Source organism: Hippopotamus amphibius, chromosome 2, assembly GCF_030028045.1.
Source record: "Hippopotamus amphibius kiboko isolate mHipAmp2 chromosome 2, mHipAmp2.hap2, whole genome shotgun sequence".
In the NCBI taxonomy this organism is placed as follows: domain Eukaryota; kingdom Metazoa; phylum Chordata; class Mammalia; order Artiodactyla; family Hippopotamidae; genus Hippopotamus; species Hippopotamus amphibius.
Window position 1 is genome coordinate 131,336,095 of NC_080187.1, and position 25,717 is coordinate 131,361,811.

Below are 25,717 nucleotides of genomic sequence, written 5' to 3' on the forward strand. Positions count from 1 at the left end.
GTCACCTGAAACCCTCTCAAATAGAGACTAATTTGTTTGTTTGTTTTAAAATACTATGTTTGTTTTAAAATACTATACTCAAGGTTCTGGAAGATATGTCCCTTTTGCTCCCCATTCTCTCCTCAGTTTTCCTTACTTCTTCTCTGAAAACCCCAGATATTTTGAAGCTCAAACCATGAAATTTATACTACCCAATAACCTTTCTTGTGGTGACCCCCTGGTCACTCTCTCCCTCATGCACTGGTAAGTATCACATAACTACTTCTCTTCCTAATCCTGCTTTTATCTCTGGTGATTTCAGCATCTGTGTAAAAGATTAGTGCAAATACCTTAGCCTCTTAGTTCTTCTATCTCCCAACCTCCAAAATGATCAACTGCCACAAGTCAAGCACTCCTACTGTCACACCTTAACTCTGCCATAAACAATAATCACATCACCTCCAAAACCTCAATTTCATGCATTCCACTTTGACTGCCTCCTATGCAACTCTCCTATTTTGTATTATCTCTCCAGAAATTCTTTAACCTTCAAGTCCTTCAATAGATTTACCTCACTACTTTGTTACAATCTACATATTCTCATGCCCTTTCTTCTCTCTTTAGATTCCATGGTCCATCACTATTTTTCACTCCTTTGCAAAAACACCTAACTCCTTTACTATTCTCAATAAGATACTTGCTTAGCACAACCCCAACCAAGTACTGACCCCCCTATACATCTGCCCAATTATCTCTGTATCTTTATGCAAGTAGCTGACAATTACTGGGAACAGAAGTGTGCGTGCACACTCACACCCACATCCCCCTTGTGTTTCTAAACTGATGACCATAAATCTCAACTACCACTTAACACTGCCTGACACTATAACTTGGCTTATTTGTCCCATTAGCCCATTCTCCAAGAAATGTCTATAGTTGTTGCCTCTAACTTCTCAATACCTATTCTCTCCTCAACCTACTGCAGTCAGACTTCCAGTCCCCACATTCCACTAAGACTTGTCAATATCATCATAGTGTCCTTCAATTTCCCTGATTACAGTCAATGGTCATTTTCTTTCTTATCTTCCTATATATCTCATTTGACAAAGCTGACCATATTCTCGCCCTTCAAACATTTTCCTTTGCAGTTGTTTATGGCACAACACTGTTCTGGATTTGCTCCTACTTCACTGACTGTTTCTTCTCAGCCTTTAGAGCTATACCCTCTTCCTCTGCTCAACCTCTACATATTGAACTACCTGTGAGCTTTAGATTTGGGCTCCCTTTTTCCTCTTTATCCTCACAGTCCTGCCAGGTGACTGCATCCAGCTTCACAATTTTAAAGGCAACAAATATGCTCTTTCCACAGTCTTTTCCATCTCAGCAAACAGCACCGTGATCCATTCAAACAAAACCAAATATTTAAGTTATCCTTGATCCCGCTTATCACAATCCCTCAGCAAATTGTGTTACCTCCACCTCTAAAACGTATCCCCAGTCTATCCACTTCCATCTACAACACTATACTGCCGTGGGTTAAGTTTCATAATCTCTCATGTGTATTATTTATCTAATCACCTTATTACATTTCCTGCTTTACTACTGTACCCCACAGTATATTTGCTACAAACCTGACAGAGTGATAGATTTGAAACACAAATCAAAATATGTAAGCAGGAGTTTAGAGTTTTTCACTGCACTGAAAGTAATAACCAAACTCATTAAGGAAACAAAATAAATGATCTGGCCTCAAACTATCTGACCTTATTTCTCATCACTCTCTCTTACACCCATTATGCTGCACTAGCATCTGCGTGTGTGTATGTGTTTGTGTTCTCCTTAACTACCAGTTACTTTCCACCTTAGGAACTTCGCTATTTTCCCACTTTCACATCTTTCTAATGGTTCCTTCCCTCTTCTTTTAAAAATAAATCTATCTTTATTTAATCTTTTAAAAAAGTCCTTATAATATAAATACACAAATTATGACTTTATATGGATGCATATATGGAATATAATGTGTTTTGCTTGCCTCCCTATTTTTCCTTGAACCAACATAAACCTCTTAACCCACATTTTCAACTTAGTATTTTTCATTCTACATTTTTGTTCAAGTCCATATAATCATATACACATTTAGATGTATATACATATAAGGGATCTCATCAGCAGTTTATGAAACTGGGACTCTATCAATACTCTTCGTTTTCCTCATTTAACTACACCCCGTGGATATGTCTTTAAGTCAAATGGTATAATTCTAAGGTACTCTTTTGAATAATTTCATTATTTTCTCATATAAATGTTACTACTCTTTTGCTAGGTGCAAAATAAAAATCTTTTTTCTTTAATATGCATTTTCCTAACTAGTAGTGATTCCACATCTTTTTATATTTGTTGTCCTTTGAGATTTGCTTTTCCTAAGCTGCCCATCTTTTGATCATTTTCTTACTTTATAATTTATTACTTGTCTAACAGCTCCTTGTACACGTATATTAACCATGTTTTACACTTTTCCAAGTTTCTCAATTATATATTAACTTTGTTTACATATCACCTGTCACTTAAAAGTTTTAAATTTTTATTAACTGATTGTCATAATGTTTTTCAAAATCTTGGCATTTTATCATACCATTGTAAGAATATAATGAATATAAGAATACCATTATTAAAATGTACTATTTTCAAACAATGAAATCAAAATCATTTATATTTTGAGATGCACCCAAATATACTTGCTGCATTAAAATTTTTTTAAGAACTTCTACTGAGATACAATTGACATTCAATAAACTGCATATATTTAAAGTATACAATTTGATATATTTTTTATTACTAATGTGTACATGGCAATCCCAAACTCCCAATTCACCCAAACCCCCCCCAACCCCGGCTTTTCCCCTTTGGTGTCCATGTGTCGTCTGTTTTTAAATACTCTGGTTTATTGCTAATAATTTACATGAGAATAGTAATATAAAATTAACTTTGTGTTCTTATAAATTTATCATCCTTTTAAACTTTTATTCTGAAATAATTTCAAACATACAGAGAACTTTCAAAAAGTAGTACAAAACTTTCATACATCCCTCCACCAAATTACCTGTTAACATTTTACCATGTCTGCATTCTCTAAACACACATAACTTTTTTTCTGAACCCTTCGGACTAAGCTGTAAGTTATAAGGTCCCTTTGCCCCTAAATACTATCCTAAAAACAAGGACAAATACAATTATCAAAATAAAAACCAACATGGATACAGCACTATTATCTAATCTACAAAACTTACTCAAATTTCTCTACTGTCCCACTAATTTTCTTTATAGGGGGGAAAAAAGTTTGTGTTTTTTGTTTTTCCTCTAGCACAGAATCCAATCCAGGATCAGATGTTGCATTTAATCGCATCCTCTTTAATCTGAAACACTGTTCAGTCTTTGTCTTTCAGGACCTTGGCACTTTTGCAGAATACAGGCCATTTATGTTACGGTATGTATCTCAATTTGGCTTTGTCTGATGTTTCTTTCTGATTATAATCCGATTGTACATTTTGGACAGAATAGTTTTGAAGCAATGTGTCCTCAATACATCTCATGAAAATCCACATACCTATCTACTCCCTAACTAGTATTGTTAGCTTGATTAAGGGAGTGTCTGCCAGTTTTTTCCCCCTGCAAAGCTATTATTTTTCTCCTATAATTAAGAAGTATATTGTGAAGAGCTCTATGTAAATATCCTGTTTTCTTATCAAACTTTAACAAACTGATTTTAGCATTCACTGATGATTACTGCCTGAAAAATCATTAGTATGATGGCTGTCAAAGGGAATTTGCTAATTCCATTATATTTTTCTATCTACATTTACTAATTGGCATTTACTGTTAAGAGTTTTCCTTTCCCTTCATTCATTCACTCATTCATTCATTCATGCCAGCATCAACGCATGGATTCTTATTTTATTCTACGGGTTATAATTCCTTCATATCTTTATCTATTCTGATGTTCCAATTGTCTTTTATTTCATCAGTGAGAGATCCACTATGCCAGCTTCTGGTGTCAATTTGACATGCTCCCAATACTCTTTGAACTTCCTGGCACAAATGTTTCAGGCTCATTCTGTTCTTTCCATGCCCCATTCTGTTCTTTCCATGCCCTAGTAATCAGCTGTTTTACCAGGGAGCTCTGATTCCTTCTGATAGAGAACTGTATTTAGAAACCAACATCTGGATGGTAAGTTACTAGGGTGTCAACTGTTTCTAGGCCCTCTTAACAGACAGAGCTAGGAAATATGTATATGTACACACATATACACACAAACACACATCAATATCTACTTCTTTATCAAAATACATTAAAATCCATGATACTTCCAATTCTCTGTCATAGGGTTTCTCCCTTTCCATACCTCTAACTCCCTTAACAGTAAGAAACCCAGTTCCCATTATCCACAATACATTTACTTATTTGCTCAATCTTAGAATACACTTCAAGTAGTTTTTAAATTGCTAACCCACACTACGAAAAGCAAACCTACAATCGATAGACAAAAGACAGTTCTTTTGTTGATACCCTGAAGGACGGGCTCAAGAGATAAATGCATACATAATTATGCTTAGGTATCATCAAATGTCATCCCCTCAAATGGCTATACAAATCTGTATTCCCATCTGCGCAGTGCACAGCAGTGCCTACTTCCTCACAGCCTTATTACTATACTTTCACTACTAAAAGTATTTAGGGCTAAGAATTTTCTTCTGATTCCTACATTAAATATATCCCATAAGTATGGACGTGTTCTATTTTCATTACTTTTTTTTTTTAGAAATTATGTAATTTTAGTTATGTATTTCCCTTTTTACCCAAAAGTTGTTAGACTGGCATCAAACTTTTCAAAACAAACTTTTCAAAAAAGAAATTCTCATGTAGAATTAGCTTTCAAAAAATCAAACAAAATTAATTTCTAGTTTTACCACATGGTAATCAACATATGTTTGTAATATTCTCCTTTATTGAATTTATTGGTGTTTCTTTGGTTAGGTAATTAACGTGATCAATTTTGGTGAATGCTCTATGTACACTCTATTTTCTAAGTGTAGCAATTTTAACATATCACTTAAAGTCAATTTTATTGATTATGTTGTTTAGATCTGGTTTATCATCAATTATTTTTTGTCCATTTGATCTATTTCATACTAAGACTACTGTGTTTAAGCATTTTATTATCAGTTTGTTTCCATTTATGTTTCTTTGTATCTCTTTCATTTTTTGCTTGATGAAGACAGTATTTAGTATATCAATATTCCTAATTCTTACACCTTCAAGGTGAATTACAGCTTTCAGCACTGAAAGCATCTTCCTTTGTCCCATTTAGTGCTTTTTGTTTTCAAGTCTTCATTGTCTGATATCAGTATTATAATCTGTTTTATTGTTTTCATTTGTTTGGTATATCTTTTCCCATCCTTTTATTTTTAGTCATTCCATTTTAGGTGTGTCTCTTTGCCTATATGTGGAGCCTGTGAACTAAACTGGAAATGTTTTTTCTTTTAATAAAGAGTCAGTCCCTTTCACATTTATTGGTATGACTGATAATGCTTAGAGATTTCATTGTTATTTTAACACTTTAATAAATACTTAATATCTATACATATTATGTATATTTCCTATTTTTTTCCTCTAAATGATGTGCTTTCTTTGCTCCTTTATTTACAAAAAAAATTAACAAAGATTAGCATTTTTGTTCTAGTGGTTACCTTTGTAGTTACAGCTTTCTAAAATGCCCTTGGTCTCCTGTTTTCATGTTTAATTTTTCACTATTTGGTGTGTCAAATCTTAATGATATTCTTTAACTCTCACCTATTGCCTAAACAATAACCAGTGTGCTTATTCTACGTTCCTCTTTCCCTCTTCTTTCCTAACATGTCTCAGTTGCATTATCTCTATTTTGTCAAAACATAGCAATATAATAAATAATATACAACACAGTACTCTTCCACCCTTGCCCTGATCGTTGCTTTAGGCTCAAATCTATAATCAAGTATATTAAATGTCAGTCATGGATCTTTTTGCTTATTTCCTCAAGCATCTCTCAGTTGTATGAAGCTTATCCTCTAATATATTGCACACTAATAAATAATAAGCACAGAATTCCCTGAGCTCTAGTATGGTTAAAACTTGTTTTTATAAACTTTGTATTTGAATACAGCTTGACTGCAAATGAAATCCTTGCTTCAGACTTTTTTCCCTGCATTTTTTGAAAATGCTGCTCTACTGTTTCCTTGCTTTATATCTTGATTTTGCAAAATTTGATGCCAGTCTAATTCTCTGCACTAGAAATGTGTTATGTTATACCTAGAAGCCTTTAGGATTTTTTCTTTATCTTAAAAATCTAATAGTTTCAGTAGGATATGTATCAAAGTTGATCTCTGCAGGTCCACCTAATCCTTGGCATGTTACTTTCTCTTATTTATGAAAACTGTAATTAAAAATACTAGTTCTATGATTTTGTCTTTCTTCTTCAGGGACTGCAATTACACACAAGTTGGATCTTCTTTATCTCCCTTTTCAACCACCTTCTCTCAAACCTTCTGAAATTACTTATCTCTTTTTCATTCAGTTATTTCCCTTCCTTCCTTCAATTAATATTAAGGTTTCACTTGAATCTATTATTCCTTGGTCACTGTGTAATTTAGTCTTTATTTTAATATGACCATCTTTTTTCTTTCTGGAGTTCAATCACTTACTATTTCATCCATGCTTTTTAAAAAAAATCCATTTACATTCTCAGTATTTCAAAATTCTGAATCATGACTTTGTCTGTAACTTTCCTAAATATTTGTTTAAGGAAATTTATTTCAGCTTGGAGAGTCATATAGCAGTTTTTTCCCACTTTTTCATTGTTTGGGGGAACAATCTTATCACCTGAATAGTTATAAATATCATTTTGTTTTCTTCTTTATAATAGTTTATACAGGAGAATACTGTTTGCATCACTGAATTTCTGTGGAAAGAACTAACAGTGGGGAGTGGTTTAAAGTATTCTTAGTTCAAGAGCACCTCTCCCTTTAAAGGCATTAAGTATGGTCTCTTTAACGGAAGGCTTTTGCGGAGCTACTGGCAGTGGCGAGAAGAGTCTTGTGTCCTTTGATAAATATATTTATTTGCATATTCTTTTCTCGTGAAGGATATATATATATACATGTATATATACCTCTTCATTTCCATTCAACTAGCATTTTCCGAAGAGTACCTTTGCCTTCCTTTTTACCTTCTTCTCCCTCAAATAATTGCCTTTTCAAGACTATATATTACACTTCCCTGAGCACCACATACATTTTAAGTCCTTTCTTTACCTGTGGTCTCTTCTGATCTACAAAGAATATTTTTCAGAATTTTTGGACTTAGTGTAGAATCCCTCTTTTTAGTAGTGATTGCAAATCAATCTTAAGACAGCAACAAGGTCTCCTCTTCTCCTTTCCCACATACTTTTTCCTGATGTATGCTTGCTCACCTCAAAGACTTACAGTAGAAGTTCAAGAAACAGCACATGGTGACTCAGTAATAATTTTCTACTTGGAAGTAATGTGAATTTTAGACATTCTTTGCCTTCTAGTTGTGCCAAGGTTGTAGGTTTTATGTAATTCTATTTGTTCTTCTTGTTTTTCTATATTTACTTTTGGAGAAATTATGTTGGCAGTCAGGATTTATGCAGCCACCATTATTTTGATTACTAAGAATTCCTCCTATAAATCTGAATCTTTGTTTTGCAACAGGCTTATAAATTTTTCTACTAAACATATTAAACATTTAATTTCATTTTAAATATTATGAACTTTAAATTTAAAAAGTATCAGTATTAATAAAGCTCTTTCAGTATTAAGCAAAATAAACATAAATTTTATCTATTTTTAAATTATCATTTTACTCCAGTATTGTATCACTATAAAGAAAAAGAATGGGACAAAAGAGCTAGTCTACAGAATTCAGTGCCTCTATAAACTAAGACACCTTTTGTTTTAACCTAACCAGGTTTCCTGATTTTGTGTCAAATCTGGAACTAATATAATTCTCTGAATTGAAGAAGGTTGGATTGAACCATCTCTAAGAGACCTTCTATATTTTAAATCCCAAGTACCTGCAAAGATTTTCATATACATAATATATTTAGATATATCTTTATATCATTGTTGAATTTAAAAGTCCAGGAGAGACTGAGTTTCTGCTCTAGCACTTAACATTCATGGAAGTTGCCACTCTGTCCTAACAACAAGTAACAAGCTGAACAAACTGAAAATCAACAACTCTTCTCAGATCCCTCAGAGAGCTGAGGTCCCAGGGCAACTTCTGCCACCCATACTGGAGACAGGCAGGCAGATACTACGAATCATAAATCACCAGAGCCATGAGCAGAAATCGCCACAGGAACCAGTACAAGGGTAGGAAAATCTGAACTGTAACTGATGAGTTGCTGGAGGCTCACTGTGGACAAGCAAAAAAGTTAAGAACTCTAGGGGGACCCAGTTTTGGGGGGCATACTTTTGTGAGTTTTACCTTCAGGTTCTCACAGTAAATTGAAATAATCAACTGAGATGGTATAAAATAATCCAAATATATACACAAAGGATGACAAAGAATAACATCCAAGTAAACTGGAGAGTCAAGATAGATTATCAGACTAGATAAAAAACAAAATCCAGCCATATACTATTTACAAAAGATATACCTAAAGCATAAACACATAAGAGAACTAGATCTATCAATACTAGCCAAAAGAAAGATGTAGCTATATTAATGTGAGACAGCAGATTTAAGACAGACAGCCCTTGCTGAGAACAGAAAAAGTAACTATGTATTAAAAAAATTCACCAATAAGATATAACAATTCTAAATATGTAAGAGCCTAATGAAATATTTCCCAAATATATAAAATAATATGTATTAAGCTAATAAAATACAGAGAAAAATCAACAAATCCATCACTGTGGTGTCATTATTGATAGGTCTCAATGAGCCACAACCAAACACATAAAAAAACACAAAGAATACAGATAATTTGAACACAAAATTAGACTGAACTGATGGACGTATGTAGAATCCTGCATCCAACAATTAAAAGAATACACATTTATCTCAAGTCCACTTGGAACATTTACAAAAACTGATCATGATTTAGGAAATTAAGCAAGCCTCAATACATTTTAAAGGGTTCACAATCTACTGCTAAAGGCAATATAAACTATTATAAAATACTGTAATAAGTCCTATCATAAAAAGTGTTTATAAAGTGTTTTGGTAAAGACTGAAAGATACTATCTGAAACAGATTAAGTACATACAGAATTGATATCTTGAATATATAAAGAACTTCTAAGAAAAAAATCAACAACCCAGCAAAAAATGGGCAAACCACAATAACATTTCACCTTCATTAGACCAAGAAACACATAAAATAAAATGAAAAAATAAAGTGAGAAAGAGAGAAAGGAAGGGAGGAAGAAGAAAGGCAAAGTGTATAGGAAAAAGAAATTTTCATAAATTACTGTAGTGTATCTGGTACAACCACTTTGGAGAGCAACTTGAAATGCTCACAGTAAAGCTATGACAGACATACTCAACCCAGCAACCCTTCTAGATATTTATCACAGAGACACGTCCACAGATGTAGCTTCAGCATCATTTCTAACATAACATGCAGCAGAATTTCTAAAAAACTGGAAAAAACCTAAATGTTATTTGACAGAAGTATTGATAAATGAATTGAGGCATGTTCTTTCCTACAAACTAGTCATACTAAATGAATGAGACAAACCTCCAAAACAATACACTGAGTGAAAGAGCAAGTGCAAATGATAATACGAGACTGAGTCAAAAATTCGCCGCACTCCAGTTTTATTAAATCTTCTGTTGGCCACACTGTCTTATCAGTGCTTTCCATTCAAGGCTACCGTCTCCCCAGTCATTGTTGTGCAGGTGTGAACATGTTACATCAGTTCACTTGTAACTGCTGTGCAAGCAAAAATGGATGCCCCTCTTGTGATTTGCATGAAAGAAGAGCAGCGTGCAGTGATTCATTTTTTGTGGTCTGAGGGTGTACCTGGTACCATTATTTATCAAAGACTTTGTGCACAGTATGGAGAATGTGTTTTGTCACGAAGAAGTGTGAATGAATGTATAGAAAAGTTCAAGGAAGGTCGCACAAGTGTCAGCCATCAAGAAGGAGTGGGATGCCCATCCATGTTGAGCGTACACGTGAAATGATTCTGTCGAGTAGACGAATGACAGCGGATTTGTTGCAGGATTTTAGAGTGAAGCAAGACACTGAGCCTATATGCAGGAAGCAGTGTTTATTTGTGCAGCACAGGCCCAGCTGATTCATATCCAAAGGCGGAGCCCCGAACACAGCAGGGCAGTTTCTTTTATATCTTTCCTTAAGCGCCTATACATTAAGCTTTCTTTGTCTCCCAAATAAAGTAATGAGGAAGGAAGCATGTGATTTGATTGGATATTCTTCTTTCATGGCCCCTGGGCTGTTTTTAGAGTTGCAAGGGCTACACAGTGACAGAGGTAGGTAGGGAAACATGCAAAAGGAGTTGCAGAGTAAGCAGGCACATACAGATAACAACTGGGCCCAGCTACATTTCCCTCTGGTTGAGTTATGGCCTCTGAGTCCTAAAGCTCCTAGAGTTCCCACCACAGATTATGTGGCAAATCATTTGCAAATCAGCCATGGCTCTGCCTATGAGATAATCTCACAACAGACTTAGGTTTCGAAAATTTTGTGCTGAAGCCTAAACTTTAGATTAAACGCAGAGGACTGCTATCCAAGGGCGTTGTGATCTTGCATGACAATGCACGTCCGCACACTTCTGCCCACACTGTCGACACTGCAGTTTAAAACTTCGTTTTGAGGTGTTAAAGCATCCTTCCTATAGTCCTGATCTTGCTCCATCAGATTTTCACCTGTTTGGTTCCCTGAAAACAGCCTTACGAGGACGAAGATTCACTTCTTTTTTTTTTTCCCCCGAAGATTCACTTCTGATGAAGAAGTGAAGACTGACTGCAGTGCATTGGTGGCTCACAACTCAGCCCAAAACATTTTTTAATGAGGAAATAGGAAAGCTTGTTGACAGATGGACAAAGTGTATTGAAAAGCAAGGAGATTATGTCGAAAAATGATGTATTTGTCTTTTCCAAGAGTCAATTAAAATAAACTCTGCAGCCAGAGTGCAGGTAATTTTTGACTCACCCTTGTACTATTATGTAAAAATTTTAAACCATGTTTAAACAATATAAAGTAATATGTGCTTAAATAATAAAGAAAACACAAATTAAACCCATGATGGGGGTTACTTTGGGGAAGGAAAGAGGAAGGAGACTAGGAAAAATTAGACAGTACATTTCTAATTTTTTTCTTTTACAAGAAGAGATATCTACAGCAAATATGTCAGAATTGACGTACGTTACTTCTGAATAATAAAAGTAACTGACGTATTGCTTGTTCTCTGTATTCTGCCTTAAAATATTTCTTTCAACTACTTTCCATTTTTTTTTAAAGTATAAGAGGATGTCTACCTCTAAGTAAAATGGAGTGACTGGTGGAAGACCAAAGAACCCACTGAGATCAACTACAAAAATAGAGTGAAATACACCAAATACCTGTTCTAACAGAAACAAGGACTGAAGATACCAAAACTCTAGGGGGATGAAAGATTTCATTTTCACTTAGAAGCTTCTGGTGAAACTGTGTGTTTGTCCTTCTTGGTCTAATTCGTTTTTAAAAAGTAAACTCTGTATTAAAGCCTAACATGAAGGAAAGCCCACAAATCCTCAGTGTGTGGCTCAGTGAATTTTTTGCAGAAAAGAATATGACCTTATATCTAGCATACCCTGGTGCACCACCCCAGAAACACTCTTTGTTCTGTCTCCCAGTGATTATCACCTTGTCCCAAGGAAGGTCATTCTTAGCACCACAGATTAATTTGTCTGTTGCTGAGTTTTTTTATGAAGAGCATGTGTGCTTTTGTGTTTTCTTGGGATGGTTTCTGCAATAAACTGCACCGCATCAACTGACTATGCAACTGAAAAACGACAAATTTTGACCCCTATACCTCAAACCACACACAAAACCAAACTGCAAATGGACAGTAGATCTAAAACCCAAAAGCCTATTTACAAGAGCAAAAATAAATATATACATTGTGTTCTATTCACACATCAATGAAAATGTACAAAATACATCTCCATGCAACAACAATGAATTTCACAAACATAATGTTGCACAAAAGAACACATGCTGTTCCAATGACCTGAAGTGCAGTGTTTATCTTACTAGCTCAAAACTCTAGTAATTCCAAACTCTATTTGCTATTACTACCTCCTTCAGTTACTGCTCCCTGAACTACCCCACCATCAGAGGTTGGTGGTTCCTTCCATAAATACTCCTAGCTCCTAAACTTACTTCTATTTGCAATACACTTAAATCTCATATGCAGGCTACAGATTTTTAATGAGTTCCCCTAACAGTCTCTTAGATAAAGTAGGTATTCAAATTTGGATGAAATAAATGACATCTCTTCTGCATGGAAACAATTTTTCCCCTTCAATGCAAGAATAATGAAACTTTTAACTTGGAATCCACAAATTTCAAAATCAGTAAAATTAAGATACCCTTTTAGTTAATGAAAAATTGTTGGTTCCTAATCTAACCTTAAATATAAACTACCCAACTAACTCTTTTATATCTTTTCTGCATTTTTTGCCAAAATCATCTGAGGAGAAATTCAGATACCCTTATCCCATTTGGCAGTTTGGCAAGAAGCTGACTTAGCAGATAAATTCAAAATAGGAACAGGCTAATTCTAGTCGCTGAGATATTAGTGGCAGGGTCCATTTTTTTAACCATGTCATTTCTTAATTTAAAAAGTTCCATTACACAGTCACTTACATATTTCTAGTTCTCCTTTCCCTCTAAACATGTGGAGTCCTTTCAACTAGTAGTTCTAGTCTATCTATACTCAATTTAAACATGACTCTCTATGGGATACTGAGAGCTTGAAGGGATCTTAGGTGCTTTGCTAATTCTCTGCTTATACATTATTCCCTAATAAACCCTATTTTACATTTACACTGCACATGTTCATGAAAACACGTCCCCATGCCCCCTCTACATGTGACACTCCTCAGACTTGTGAAGGGAAATTTACTTGCAATCTTGCGAGAATCATTCCTTTGGAATGATGGAATGATTATTTTATCAGTCTTCCCTCTTTTATCAACCTTCATAATAAATTATACTGTGTGAGCCTTAACACTTTAGCTAAGGAATCTTCATGAGCTTTCAGCCCTCTTCAGCCCAAGGGCCCTCTTCAATTCAGTTTATCAACAACCCTAATCACTTCCACTAGCTTCTCTACCAGCTGCTCAGTTGAGTTTTGTCTCCAATTATATCTGTATTACTGGATGAACTCAGACACTGCAGAACACATCTTCAATACTGTTCTGTTCCTGGTAAGCTTCCAAAAACCAGTTGTTCTTGAAACTTCTAATATGCAACCTTTCTGGAGACAGCATCCCTCCCTCCTGCATATGCTCTGAATAGTACCTCATTTACAATAGTCTATGATATTGTTCTTCCTTGTTTCCTTTAAACCAAGGCGTAGGCAAACTTTTTCTTAGAGAGCCAGAGAGTAAAGATTTCAGGTCTATGGGCCATACAGTCTCTGGGGCAACTACTCAACTGTTTTTTTAGAGTGAAAGCAGCCAAAGACAATATGTAAACAAATGCGTGTGTCACTGTCCTAATAATGCTTTTTATTTATTTAAAAAACAGGCAGCCAGCCCATGGAGAACAGTTTGTCATCCCCTGTTTTAAACTCTTACAACTTCTGGGCTTCATATACCAGTATCATTATAATTATCCTGTATTTGTAAGGGTTTACTGACATTGTAGTGAAAATATAAGTTCAATATATTTTATCAATTAAAGCTGAAATATATACATAAGTAACTTAGAAATATCTGTGATAATAAGAGTTGTAAAAAAATTATCATAATTTGTTGGTTAATCAGAAAATCTAACTGACCAGAACACATTCACTGATAACCATTAGGTATTACCTAACTGTGAAAATAAGAGTAATAACTTAAAATAATCATCAATATATGGAAAACTAACAATCAAACATAATCAAGTATACAGGAGACTAAATATAATATGATAAGCTTACACAATGGATGGTAGTAGCGGAACTGCAGTGATTTTACTTTTCCTATTTTGCTTATTTATGTTTTCTATAATTAACAAAAATGATTTCTATCATAAGGAAAAAAAGTTTCTTTAAAGCACATGATGAAAAGGCAAAAGCTTTTGACTATTAAATTTTTAATGTAGTCTAGAATTTAAAATATTTAGACTTGAAATTTATTTAAAAAAAAAAAATCAACCTTTCTATTCTACACTCCTTTTTCAAAAAATTTACATCAATTACATAGATAAATTAAAATTTTCATTTACCTGTCGGTTCCTTTCATCCATTATGCGTGTGATTTGTATTTTCTTCCGCCCCATTTTCAGTCACCTTTCCTTCCTTATATTCCAAATGTTTAATTCAAAAATTAATTGTCTTCAATACCCTACTGCATGGTACACAGCTTCTATTATTTCAGCTTCTAGTTCAAGGGCTACAGCTGAAATTTTCTATAAGATCTAAAAGAAAACACAAATTAGAAAATGTAAGTTCTGTAAGTTTGCAAATCATGAAAATATTATACATATTTCAAACCTGCCTTTATATTGCACATAGACCGCATTATTAGTTGAAATTTTTGATTACATAAAATCAGTAAACAGGTTGAAGCCTTGATAATTTTACCCCTATAATATCTCTTGAAACTTTTCATGCCTCTAGTTCTGGCTAAAAGAGTACAATTATAACCTTTGAGTTTCTTCTCAATGAATATAATAACAGCAGAACAAAAGCAACACTTACTGAGATTTTTCTATGTGCCAGGCACAAGTACCTAATGTGTATTCAATCATAACTTCAGTCTTCTGAGTTATAATTATCATCTTCATTTTATAAATGGGGATATTAAGGCAGAGAGATGTTAAATAATGTGTGCAAGGTCACACAGTAAGTAAGGGGCAGAGCCTGGAATAAGAACTCAGGGAGATTGGCTCTAGAACTTGTACTCTCAAACAACAGAATATCCTTAAAAGTTTTGATGGCCCCATGTCAAAGGATGAACTAATAATCTGGGTAGCCCCAATCTGCTTTTACAAATTCTTCTTGCAAACTGCCCGAGCCACTAGCAAAATTACTATTTGTCCATCCACAAAGACATTATATACTTTCATAATAATACTCATCTAAATGAAACAGTATTCCTTTAGCTATTTAATTAACAACTCCTCATCAGACAAGATTCAGTTTGAATGTCATCACCCTAATGAAGCCGAGACCAGTTCCCTTTGGTAGAATAAACCATAGCACCTTATTTTGTGGGTAGATGTGTATAAATTCCAAGATCATTTCCCTCCAAGACTGTGAATCTTTCAAGAACAATGATTTTTTATTCCATTTATCTCTACAGTAGAATGACTGGCAATAATATAATGTGTCATGCTCTGAATGACAGTTGGTGTCAAAAACCCAGTGCTTTCAAAACATACATAATAAAATGTAGAGGGACTGGGGATAGGTGACAAATATTAAAACACTCACAATAACAAATTCTCGGGAATTTTTTGAAGTATTTTTAACATTGTACACATAACTCTATAAAACTTCAACTGTACCATGCAAATCCAGTGTTTGACTAAATCTGGCTTTTGCTCAAAAGCAGTGAGTTTTCAGTTCTTACCACAACCATCATTATCATATGATAATATCTTTCTTTACTCATTCTGTTATTGCTTCATTTATACATTAATTGATCATTTATTAACAACTAATAACCTATTCACTAATCACCTACTTGCAAAACGGGTACTTTCAAACACTGAACTAGGTACCTATGATAAAACAGTCAAGGAAAAGGGGCATAATTTCTGATCTCACAGTTCAGAGTCTAGTAGGGGAAAACAGACATTACTTAAACCATCATATAAATGAGTTTGTACAGAAGCTCATTTACCTGACCTAAATTTATGGTCAGGGCAGGCTTCGCTGAGAACTGCTTCATACTCAAACTGAGTATGCAGGTATATGTACTAGGCAGAGAGAATGGCAGGTGCAAAAAACATATAACAAGAATGGGCAGGAAACATGAGAGGAACTGAAAGATGGCTAGTCACTGGTAGGAATCAATCAAATCAGCAGCTGTGCTCTACAGTGTTTCTGTTTTCTCAACAGACTGCAGTATAAACAATAGAAGTTGGCTTACTCCAAATCATGTTCTCTAATAGATCACAGTGCGTCCAATTCCGATTATGAAAACTTGTACTGTAGCAGGCAAGATAAATATTCACACATTTCGCCACAGAAATAATGTTAACTCCTATAAGGTATATGCACTGTATTAACTTGTATAATCTGAAAAATTCTGAACATATCCGAGCATGTTACTTTTGACAATGGTGTAGTAGCAATTTGAACTGCTTCAAATCAATCTTTCCCTGAGAACCACTAGAAAACCACTGTTTAAAACAACTGAAGAACTTTCAAGACAGAATTTGGAGGGTTGAGACCCAGAAGAAACAGGTGGAACCAGACTTTAGACTCATTTTCCCCCTAGAATCATTTGTAGAGTCTTAAAACATTGGCTGAGAGGCTGAGAAGCTAAGCAGAATTTTCAACACTTCTTTGGGTGAGAGCACAAAAATTCAATTCAGGGCCTGGCTAGGAGGAATAGTTCCAGTAAATACATTGGGAAGCTGGAGGGAATCTAAAGGACTATACCCTAGGTATAAAGGTAAACCAGAAACAGACCAGGCCACACAAAGAAAGAAGTATAGCTTCAAATTATCTCAATCTCTGACTATATTAAGGTAATCTGGGCTAGCCTAGCTGCATAACAGTAAAATCTTCCCAAAAGCTTTTCCGCAAGAGTAAACATTATCAGCAAGAAGACTCCAAAATTCAAATTATCTGATTTTTCACATGAAATGTCTAAAACAAAAACAAAAACAAAAACCCAGTCAAGATCTGACTGAAAATTAAGACTTAAAAATGGCACTAGAAATAGACCCATAGCAGATCTGGATAATGGTGTTAGCAGAAAACACTTTTAAATTAAGATAATTTAATGTGTTAAAAGGATTTTTTTAAAGCAAAGAATTTCAGCAGATAACACTAAAAACATGGAAAACAGAGAACTGAAAAATACAATTTTAAAAACAGAAATTGAGAAATTGATGGATGAGTTTAACAATAGGTTAGATACAGCTGAAGAATCAATGACGCAAAAGATAGCAAAGAAGAAAATACTTACACTGAAGCCAAAAAAAAATAAGAATGGGAAATACAGAAAAGAGTGTGAAAAAATGAGGAAACATGAAGAAAAGATCCAAAATACATGTAACTGAAGTCCCAGAAAGGAAGGTGAGAACATAGGAGGAAGAAGAAATATTTAAAGACCTAATAGTTTAAAACTTTAAAAAACTGATCACTGAACATCAAGCCACAGATTCAAGAAGATCTACAAATTCCCAAGCAAAACAAAGAAAACCCCACTTAGGCAAATCAAAGTAAAGGGGGAGGTTGGAGGAACAGAAACAGGCACAAAGAGACCTTAAAAGCAGCCAGAAAAATTTAAAAGAATATTAACTTTAAGAATAACAGGGCTTCCCTGGTGGCACAGTGGTTAAGAATCTGCCTACCAATGCAGGGGACACGGGTTTGACCCTTTGTCTGGGAAGATCCCACATGCTGTGGAACAAGTAAACCCGTGAGCCACAACTACTGAGCCCACGCACTGCAACTACTGAAACCCACACGCCTAGAGCCTGTGCTCCACAACAAGAGAAGCCACCGCAATGAGAAGCCTGCGCACTGCAACAAAGAGTAGCCCCCACTTAACAAAACTAGAGAAAGCCCGTGTGCAGCAACAAAGACCCAAAGCAGTCAAAAATTTAAAAAATTTTAAAAGAATAACAGTAAGATATAGCTGGCTTCTTTGAATAAATAATGGAAGCCAGAAGACAACAAAATGATATCCTCGAGGTGCTGGGAACAGGCGAAATGCCAAAATAGAATTCTATATCTGGCAAAAAAAAAAAATACCCTTCAGAAATGAAGGCAAAATAGACATTTTTAGTCAAACAGAATGAGAAAATTTGTCACCAGAAAACAATGAAGAGACTTCTTTAAGTAGAAGGAAAAGGGATTCCAGATACAACTTGGGTATGCACCGAAAAAATTAAATGTAATGAACGGGTTCAATATGTAACTATAAATGAATACTGACTAAATAAAATAATGACAGTATTTTGTGGAATGTAAAATATTACAATGCACAACAATAACAGTACATAATTGGGAAGGGTGGTAAATGAAGTTAAAGTGTTCTAAAACCCTTTCATTGATTAGGAAATGGAAAAAGTTCTCATTTACTTTAGACTTCAAAACATGAAAGATGCATGTGGTAATCTCTGGGATAACCACTAGAAAGATTGTAAGAGTTTATATAGTTTTTCCTTGGTATCTGTGGGAGATTGGTTCCAGGACCCTCAGAGGATACCAATATGAGGATGCCCAAGTCCCTTATATAAAATGGCATACATAGCATTTGCATATAACCCACACATATCCTCTCATATACTTTAAATCATCTTTAGATTACTTATAATACCTAAGAAAATGTAAATGCTATGTAAATAGTTGCTGGCATGCAGTAAATTCAAGTTTTGCTTTGGGGAATTTACCGGAATTTTTTCGTGGATATTTTTGATTCACAGTTGGTTGAACCTACGAGTACAAAACCCCTGCATATGAAGGGCCAATTGTACAGTTAACAAGTTAACAGAGGGGGAAAAGAGGGTTAATAAATAATTCAAATCAGATTTAAAAAACAAAACCTAATAATAAGATGATTATAGAGGATACATCTTACATATGGGGATATGGAAAGAATAAGCATAAAAGCATGGAGAAAGATATCTTTTGTAAAACACAAACCAAAAGAAAGCTTTTGTGGCTATATTTTACCATAGAAAACTCTGATGCCAGAGATAGATATATACAGATACATGGATAAAAACAGAGTTGGACACTTCATTACAAGTTCAATTCACCAGGAAGGCACAGAAATTCTAAATTTGAATGCACCTGGTAACACCTAAAGTCAGGTATCTTTTCCTGAAGAGCAGATATTATGGACAAAACCCTAACCAGGAGCTTGTTTCCCATTATATTTTTTAAGCTCTTTATTGGAATATAATTGCTTTACACTCTTGTACCAGCTTTTGAGGTACACCAAAATGAATCAGCTGTATTTAAAAATATATCCCCATATCCCCTCCCTCCCACAACTCCCTCCCACCCTCCCTGTCCTGGCCCTCTAAGGCATCACCCACCATCGAGTTGATCTCTCTTTGTTATACAGCAACTTCCCACTAGCTATCTATTTTACAGTTGGTAGTGTATACATGTCTATGCTACTCTCTCACTTCGTCCCAGCTTCCCCTTCGCCCCCTGCCCCCTCCAACCCTGTGTCCTCCAGTCCATTCTCTGCATCTGCATCTTTCTTCTTGCCCTGTCACTGGGTTCATCAGTACCATTTTTTTTTTTTTTTTTAGATTCCGTATATATGAGTTAGCATACAGTATTTGTTGTTCTCTTTCTGGTTTACTTCACTCTGTATGACAGAGTCTAGGTCCATCCACCTCATTATATATAGCTCCATTTCATTCCTTCTTATAGCTGAGTAATATTTCATTGTATATATGTGCCACACCTTCTTCATCATTCATCTGTTGATGGACATTTAGGTTGCTTCCATGTCCTGGCTACTGTAAATAGTGCTGGTACATGTGTCTTTCTGGATAATGGTTTTCTCAGGGTATATGCACAGTAGTGGGATTACTGGATCATATGGTAGTTCTATTTGTAGTTTTTTAAGGAACCTCCAAACTGTTTTCCATAGTGGCTGTACTAGCTTACATTCCCACCAACAGTGCAGGAGAGTTTCCTTTTCTCCACACCCTCTCCAACATTTATTGTTTCTAGATGTTTTGATGATGGCCATTCTGACCGGTGTGAGGTGATACCTCACTGTGGCTTTGACTTGCATTTCTCTAATGATTGGTGATGTTGAGCATCTTTTCACGTGTTTGTTGGCCATCTGTATGTCTTCTTTGGAGAAATGTCTGTTTAAGTCTTCTGCTCATTTGTGGATTGGGTTATTTGCTTTTTTGGTATTAAGCTGCATGAGCTGCTTGTATATTTTGGAGATTAATCCTTTGTCCATTGCTTCATTGGCAAGTATTTTCTCCCATTTTGAAGGTTGCCTTCTTGTCTTGTTTATGGTTTCTTTTGCTGTACAAAAGCTTTTAAGTTTCATTAGGTCCCATTTGTTTATTCTTATTTCCATTATTTTAAACAGGAAAAATTATGTTACATATCAACTGATAACCCCCAATCATTTCTCTTTTAAAATTTAACTAAATATAGAAAATGTCCATTTATCACAGTAAATTATCATGGTCAGGATGTAAAACGCATAGTATATGATTTCATATGCAATAACTTTCTCACTGGCTTTGTTTTCCATCTCCACAGTCTAACATTTTCTCAACATGTTTGGGGCATTCTACAAATCTGAGCAAAATCAAGGACCAAATATGAAAGGCAATTAGAAACTTACTAAAAACAAACACACACAGCAGATAATAGCTCAAAGGCTTACAATACTGTAACATCTTTCTTACCCCAGCAACATTAGAGATGCACATTCCCTTTGTTGACACTCAACAAATGTTTCAAAACGTCTACATGTGCTTCTAACTTTCAACGAATTACATCTGGAAGGTAATTTGTGACTTTCCCCACAGACCAGTTTGTTAAAATATTGTATTGAATTTTACAGATGTAAAAAAATACTTTTTCTAAATAAACAAAGTAAGAAACAAGGGTATGGTATACAAAGCCAACAATGAAAAGAACTAGATATCCACAACTCTAGCAAGTTGATTTTAACACAGCTCTCTCAGTAACCAAAGGAACACCAAAGCACACCAAAACAAGGAACAAGCAGACTAGAAGAAACAGGAAAAGATTTCAACTTTACAACTAACAACCTGACATACAGAACATTATACCTAACAAGTGCAGAAAATATTTACCAAAAGAGACCACATGCTGGACCAAAACTAAGTGCTAACCAATTTCAAAGGACAGACATGTTTCTCTGATTCGGACAAATTAAGCTATGAAATAATAACAGCAATATAACTAGAAAACCCTTATATATGTGAAACTTAAGCAATAAACTTCTAAACAGCCCATGGGTCAAAGAAGAAATCATAGTGAAAATTAGAAAAAAATTTTAATGGAATGCTATTAAAATACTTCCTATCAAAATGTACAGGATGCAGCTGAAACTATTCCTTAAGAGGAAAATATTTAGCTTTAAAATACATATACAGGGCTTCCTAGGTGGTGCAGTGGTTAAGAATTCGCCTGCCAATGTAGAGGACACGGGTTCGATCCCTGCTCCAGAAGGTCCCACATGCCGCAGAGCAACTAAGCCCATGCGCAAAAAAAATAAAATAAAATAAGAACCTCTGTTTAAAAAAATAAAATAAAATAAAATACATATATAGTAGAAAGGCCAAAAACCAATGTTCTCAGCAACCCTTTGAAAGAGTTATAAAAAGAACAAATTAAACCCCAAAATAGTACAAACGATGAAATAAAGAGCAAAAAAGTAATGAAATAGAAAACAAACATACAACAGAGATCGACAAAGCCAAAAGTTATTTTTTTGGAAAAACTAGTAATAATTGATAAACTCCCGAAAGGAGCAATAGAGGAAAAAAGGAAGCAATCCAAAACATATCTTGCCCCAAAGGTCTTAGATAAAGGAATCTGAACTGTCCTATGCATATATTTACCACACGAAGACTACTATCAATACAATTACCAACAAACATTTGGCAGGACAGTAAATTACTTACTGGCCTGAAATTAAGTCGGCATGTATAACTCTAACCACCGCCTCCTGTATTTCCAGCGCACATACTCTAGTAACTATATTCCAGCAATCTTTTGTTTTTTTGGCACACGGGCTTAGTTGCTCCGTGGCACGTGGGATCTTCCTGGAGCAGGGATCGAACCCATGTCCTCTGCATTGCCAGGCGAATTCTTAACCACTGCGCCACCTAGGAAGCCCTCCAGCAATCTTTTGATCCTACTAGGTCCTACGATTTATTAAGCCCACCACATTTTCACTGTCCCTCATGCACTTTATGTTTCTTACATCTCTCCTTATCCAGTTTAATTTTCATATTTCCTTAGTCCCTTGACTCCCACTCTCCCTTCTCCCTCAACACTTCCTGGGAAAAAACCCACCCCTGAGGAGGGCCTGCTCCCATGTAGCTGAATGTGGCTGAAAAACAAACAACCATGCTAACTAGGCTAATAGATAATCTGACAAAATGCACCAAGGTCATGAACCTCAAACCTTATTTCCTAGTTGGTTACTTAATATCACATTCTATCTCCTCACATCTACAACACTCATCCTTAATCCTCACTTTCAGCTGCTGACTCTGCTACCTATTCTACTGAGAGGAAAACAAAACAAAACAAAACAATAATCAGAAGAGAAGCTCCTCAAATTCCTGTCATCACAACTATCAACCCACCGGCATCTGTCTCATTTATTTTATACACTGCCTTTCTTCCTTTTAAGATCTTGGCTCCAATAATTCTTCTTTTCTTTCCTTCAATGTCAATTTTTTCTTCCATACTGAAGAGCTCCCAGTGGCAAAAAAAATAAAAGATGCTATTATTTCACTTATCTAAAACTAAACACAGAAAACAAAAAGTCTTGATCCTGAGAGAAATTTAAAATATACTAAAAACAAATTCATATGTGCAGATTCTTAGAAGTTTCAATTTTGTAAAGATGTCAATTCTCCCCAAATTAATCTAGAGATTCAATGCAATCCTAATTAAAATACCAGCAGGTTTTCTTTTACTATATGCAGAAACTGACAATATTACCCTAAAATTCATTTGGAAATACAAATGGATATTTGAATATAAGAATATCAAATATCAAATATCTTATATTCAAATATAAGAGTCTAAGAATAGTGAAGGCTACCTTGAACAATAAGGCTTAAAGACTCACATACCATCATTTACCGGACTTATTATAAAGCTACAGTAATTAAGATGGTGTGTCCCAAGATTTTGCCCCAAGAGGAAACTCAAAGTTAACAGAAGAAGAGAAATAATAAACAACAGAACAAAGAGAATAGAAAAAAAAAAGAGTAAAAAAAAAAAATCAGTAAAACCAAAAGCTGGTTTTGAAAAAGGTTAAAATTGACAAACCTTTAGCTAGACAGATTAAGAAAGAGAGAAGACTCAAATAATTAACATCAGAATTGAAAGTGAGGACATTACTTACCAGAAATAAATACGATAGTAGCAGAGTACTATAACAATAGTAGGCCAACAAGTGGAATAACCTAGATAAAATATACAATTTCCTAGAAACACAAAACCTACCAATACTGAATAGGAAGGCAGGGTGGGAGGGAAGGAGGGAGGATGGGAGGGAGAGAGAGAGGGAGGGAGGGAGGGAGGCAGGCAGGCAGGCAGGCAGGCAGGCAGGCAGGCAGGCTGGCTGAATAGACCTACAACTAATGAGAAGACTAAATAAGTAATCAAAAACCTCCTGACAAAGAAAAGTACTCAACCTGATGGCTTCACTGGTGGGTTCTACCAAACATTTAAAGAAAAACTAATACCAATTCTTCTCAAACTCTTTCCAAAAACTGAAGAGGAAGAATCATTTCCTACAGTCAGCTTTGTCCAAATAGCAAACCAAAGACACTACAAGAAAAGTACAGATCAGTATCCCTATGAACACTGATGCAAAAATCCTAAACAAAATACTAGCAAACTAAAGTCAGTGGCATAGCAAAAGGACTGTACACCATGACCAAGTAGGATTTATTGCTGGAATGCAAGAATAGTTCAACATACTAAAATGAATCAATGTGATACGCTACATTAAGAGAATGAAGGAGAAAAACCACATAATCATCTCAACTGATGTAGAAAAAGGATTTGATAAAACACATTACCCTTTTATGATAAAAACATCCAACTAGGAATAGAAATAAACTACCGCAACATAATAAAAATATATGATAGAAAAACCTCACAGTTCACACCATACTCAATAGTGTAAGACTGAAAGCTTTTCCTCTAAGATCAGGAACAAGACAAGGATGACTGATATCACCACTTCTACTCGATAACATAGTGGACGTTCTAGTTAGAGTAAAAAAGCAAGAAAAACAAACAAAAACCATCCAAAGTGGAAAGGAAGAAGTGTAATTATCTGTTTCAAGATGACATGATCATACACGTAGAATCCTCTTAAAGATTCCACAAAAAAGCATTGTTAGAATAAATAAATTCATCAAAATACTAGGATATAAATCAACACACAAAAATCACCTGCACTTCTATACACTAACAGTCTGAAATAATAAAGTAATGCCATTTACAATAGCATCAAAAAGAATATTCAGGAATAAACTTTAGTCAAGGAGGTGAAAGACGTGCACACTGAAAACTAAAAGATTGTGAAAAGAAATTAAAGCAGACAATAAATAGAAAGACATCCCATGTTCACAGACTGAAAGACTTAATTTTGTTAACGTCAATATTTGTGAATATCTACAAATTCAATGCAATCCCTATCAAAATCCCAATGATTTTTTTTTGCAGAAACAGGAAAAGCCATCCAAAAAGTCACATGGACTATCAATAAACAATAGCCAAAACAATACTGAAAAGGAAGAAACTGGAAGATTCACACTACCTAATGTCAAAAATTTTTACAAGGCTACAGTAATCAAAACAGTATAGTACTGGTATAAAGACAGACATACAAACCCATGGAACAGAACAGACAGCCCAGAAATTAATCTGTGTATACATGGGCAAATGTCAAAAAGTGGCAATGGACACTACAGACAGAGTAAAACAACAACCCACAGAATGGGTGAAAATAATTATAAATTACATATCTGATATGAGATTAATAGCCAGAATATATAAAGAACCCTTAAAACTCCACAACAAAAAATAAACAAGCCAATTTTAATAGGCAAAGGACTTGAACAGACACTTCTCTAAAGAAAATATAATGGCCAATAAGTACATGAAAAGATGTTCAACATCACTAATCATTTGGCAAAATGCATATTAAAACCATGAGATACCACTTCACACCCACTTGGATAGCTATTCTATCAAATAGATAAAAGAAAAAAAGAAAAACAGAAAACTGGTGTTTAAGGTAGATGTGGAAAAATTGGAACCCCTATGCATTGTTTTGGGTAATCTAAAATGGTACAGCTGCTGTGGAAAACAGTACGGCAGTTACTCAAAAAATTAAATATAAAATTATTACTTGATCCAGCAATTCTACTTCTACGTATACACACAAAAGAATTGAAAGCAAGGACTCAAATAACATATTTGTACACCAAAGTTCACAGGACTATTATTCACAATAGTCAAAAGGTAGAAACAACCCAAACTTCCATTGGCAGATGAACAAA

At 34.8% G+C, this 25,717-nt stretch overlaps 1 protein-coding gene across 12 annotated transcripts in view; it reads right to left on the reverse strand.

The window, feature by feature from the left end:
* Positions 1 to 25,717, reverse strand: part of MEF2A (myocyte enhancer factor 2A) — a 157,314-nt gene that overhangs the window by 72,663 nt on the left and 58,934 nt on the right. For all 12 annotated transcript variants that reach the window (XM_057723592.1, XM_057723590.1, XM_057723586.1 and 9 more), the window contains one exon: positions 14,483 to 14,674. In XM_057723592.1, coding sequence (XP_057579575.1) covers positions 14,483 to 14,536 — 54 coding nt within the window. In that variant the 5' untranslated portion in view covers positions 14,537 to 14,674. The remainder of the gene's footprint in view (positions 1 to 14,482; positions 14,675 to 25,717) is intronic.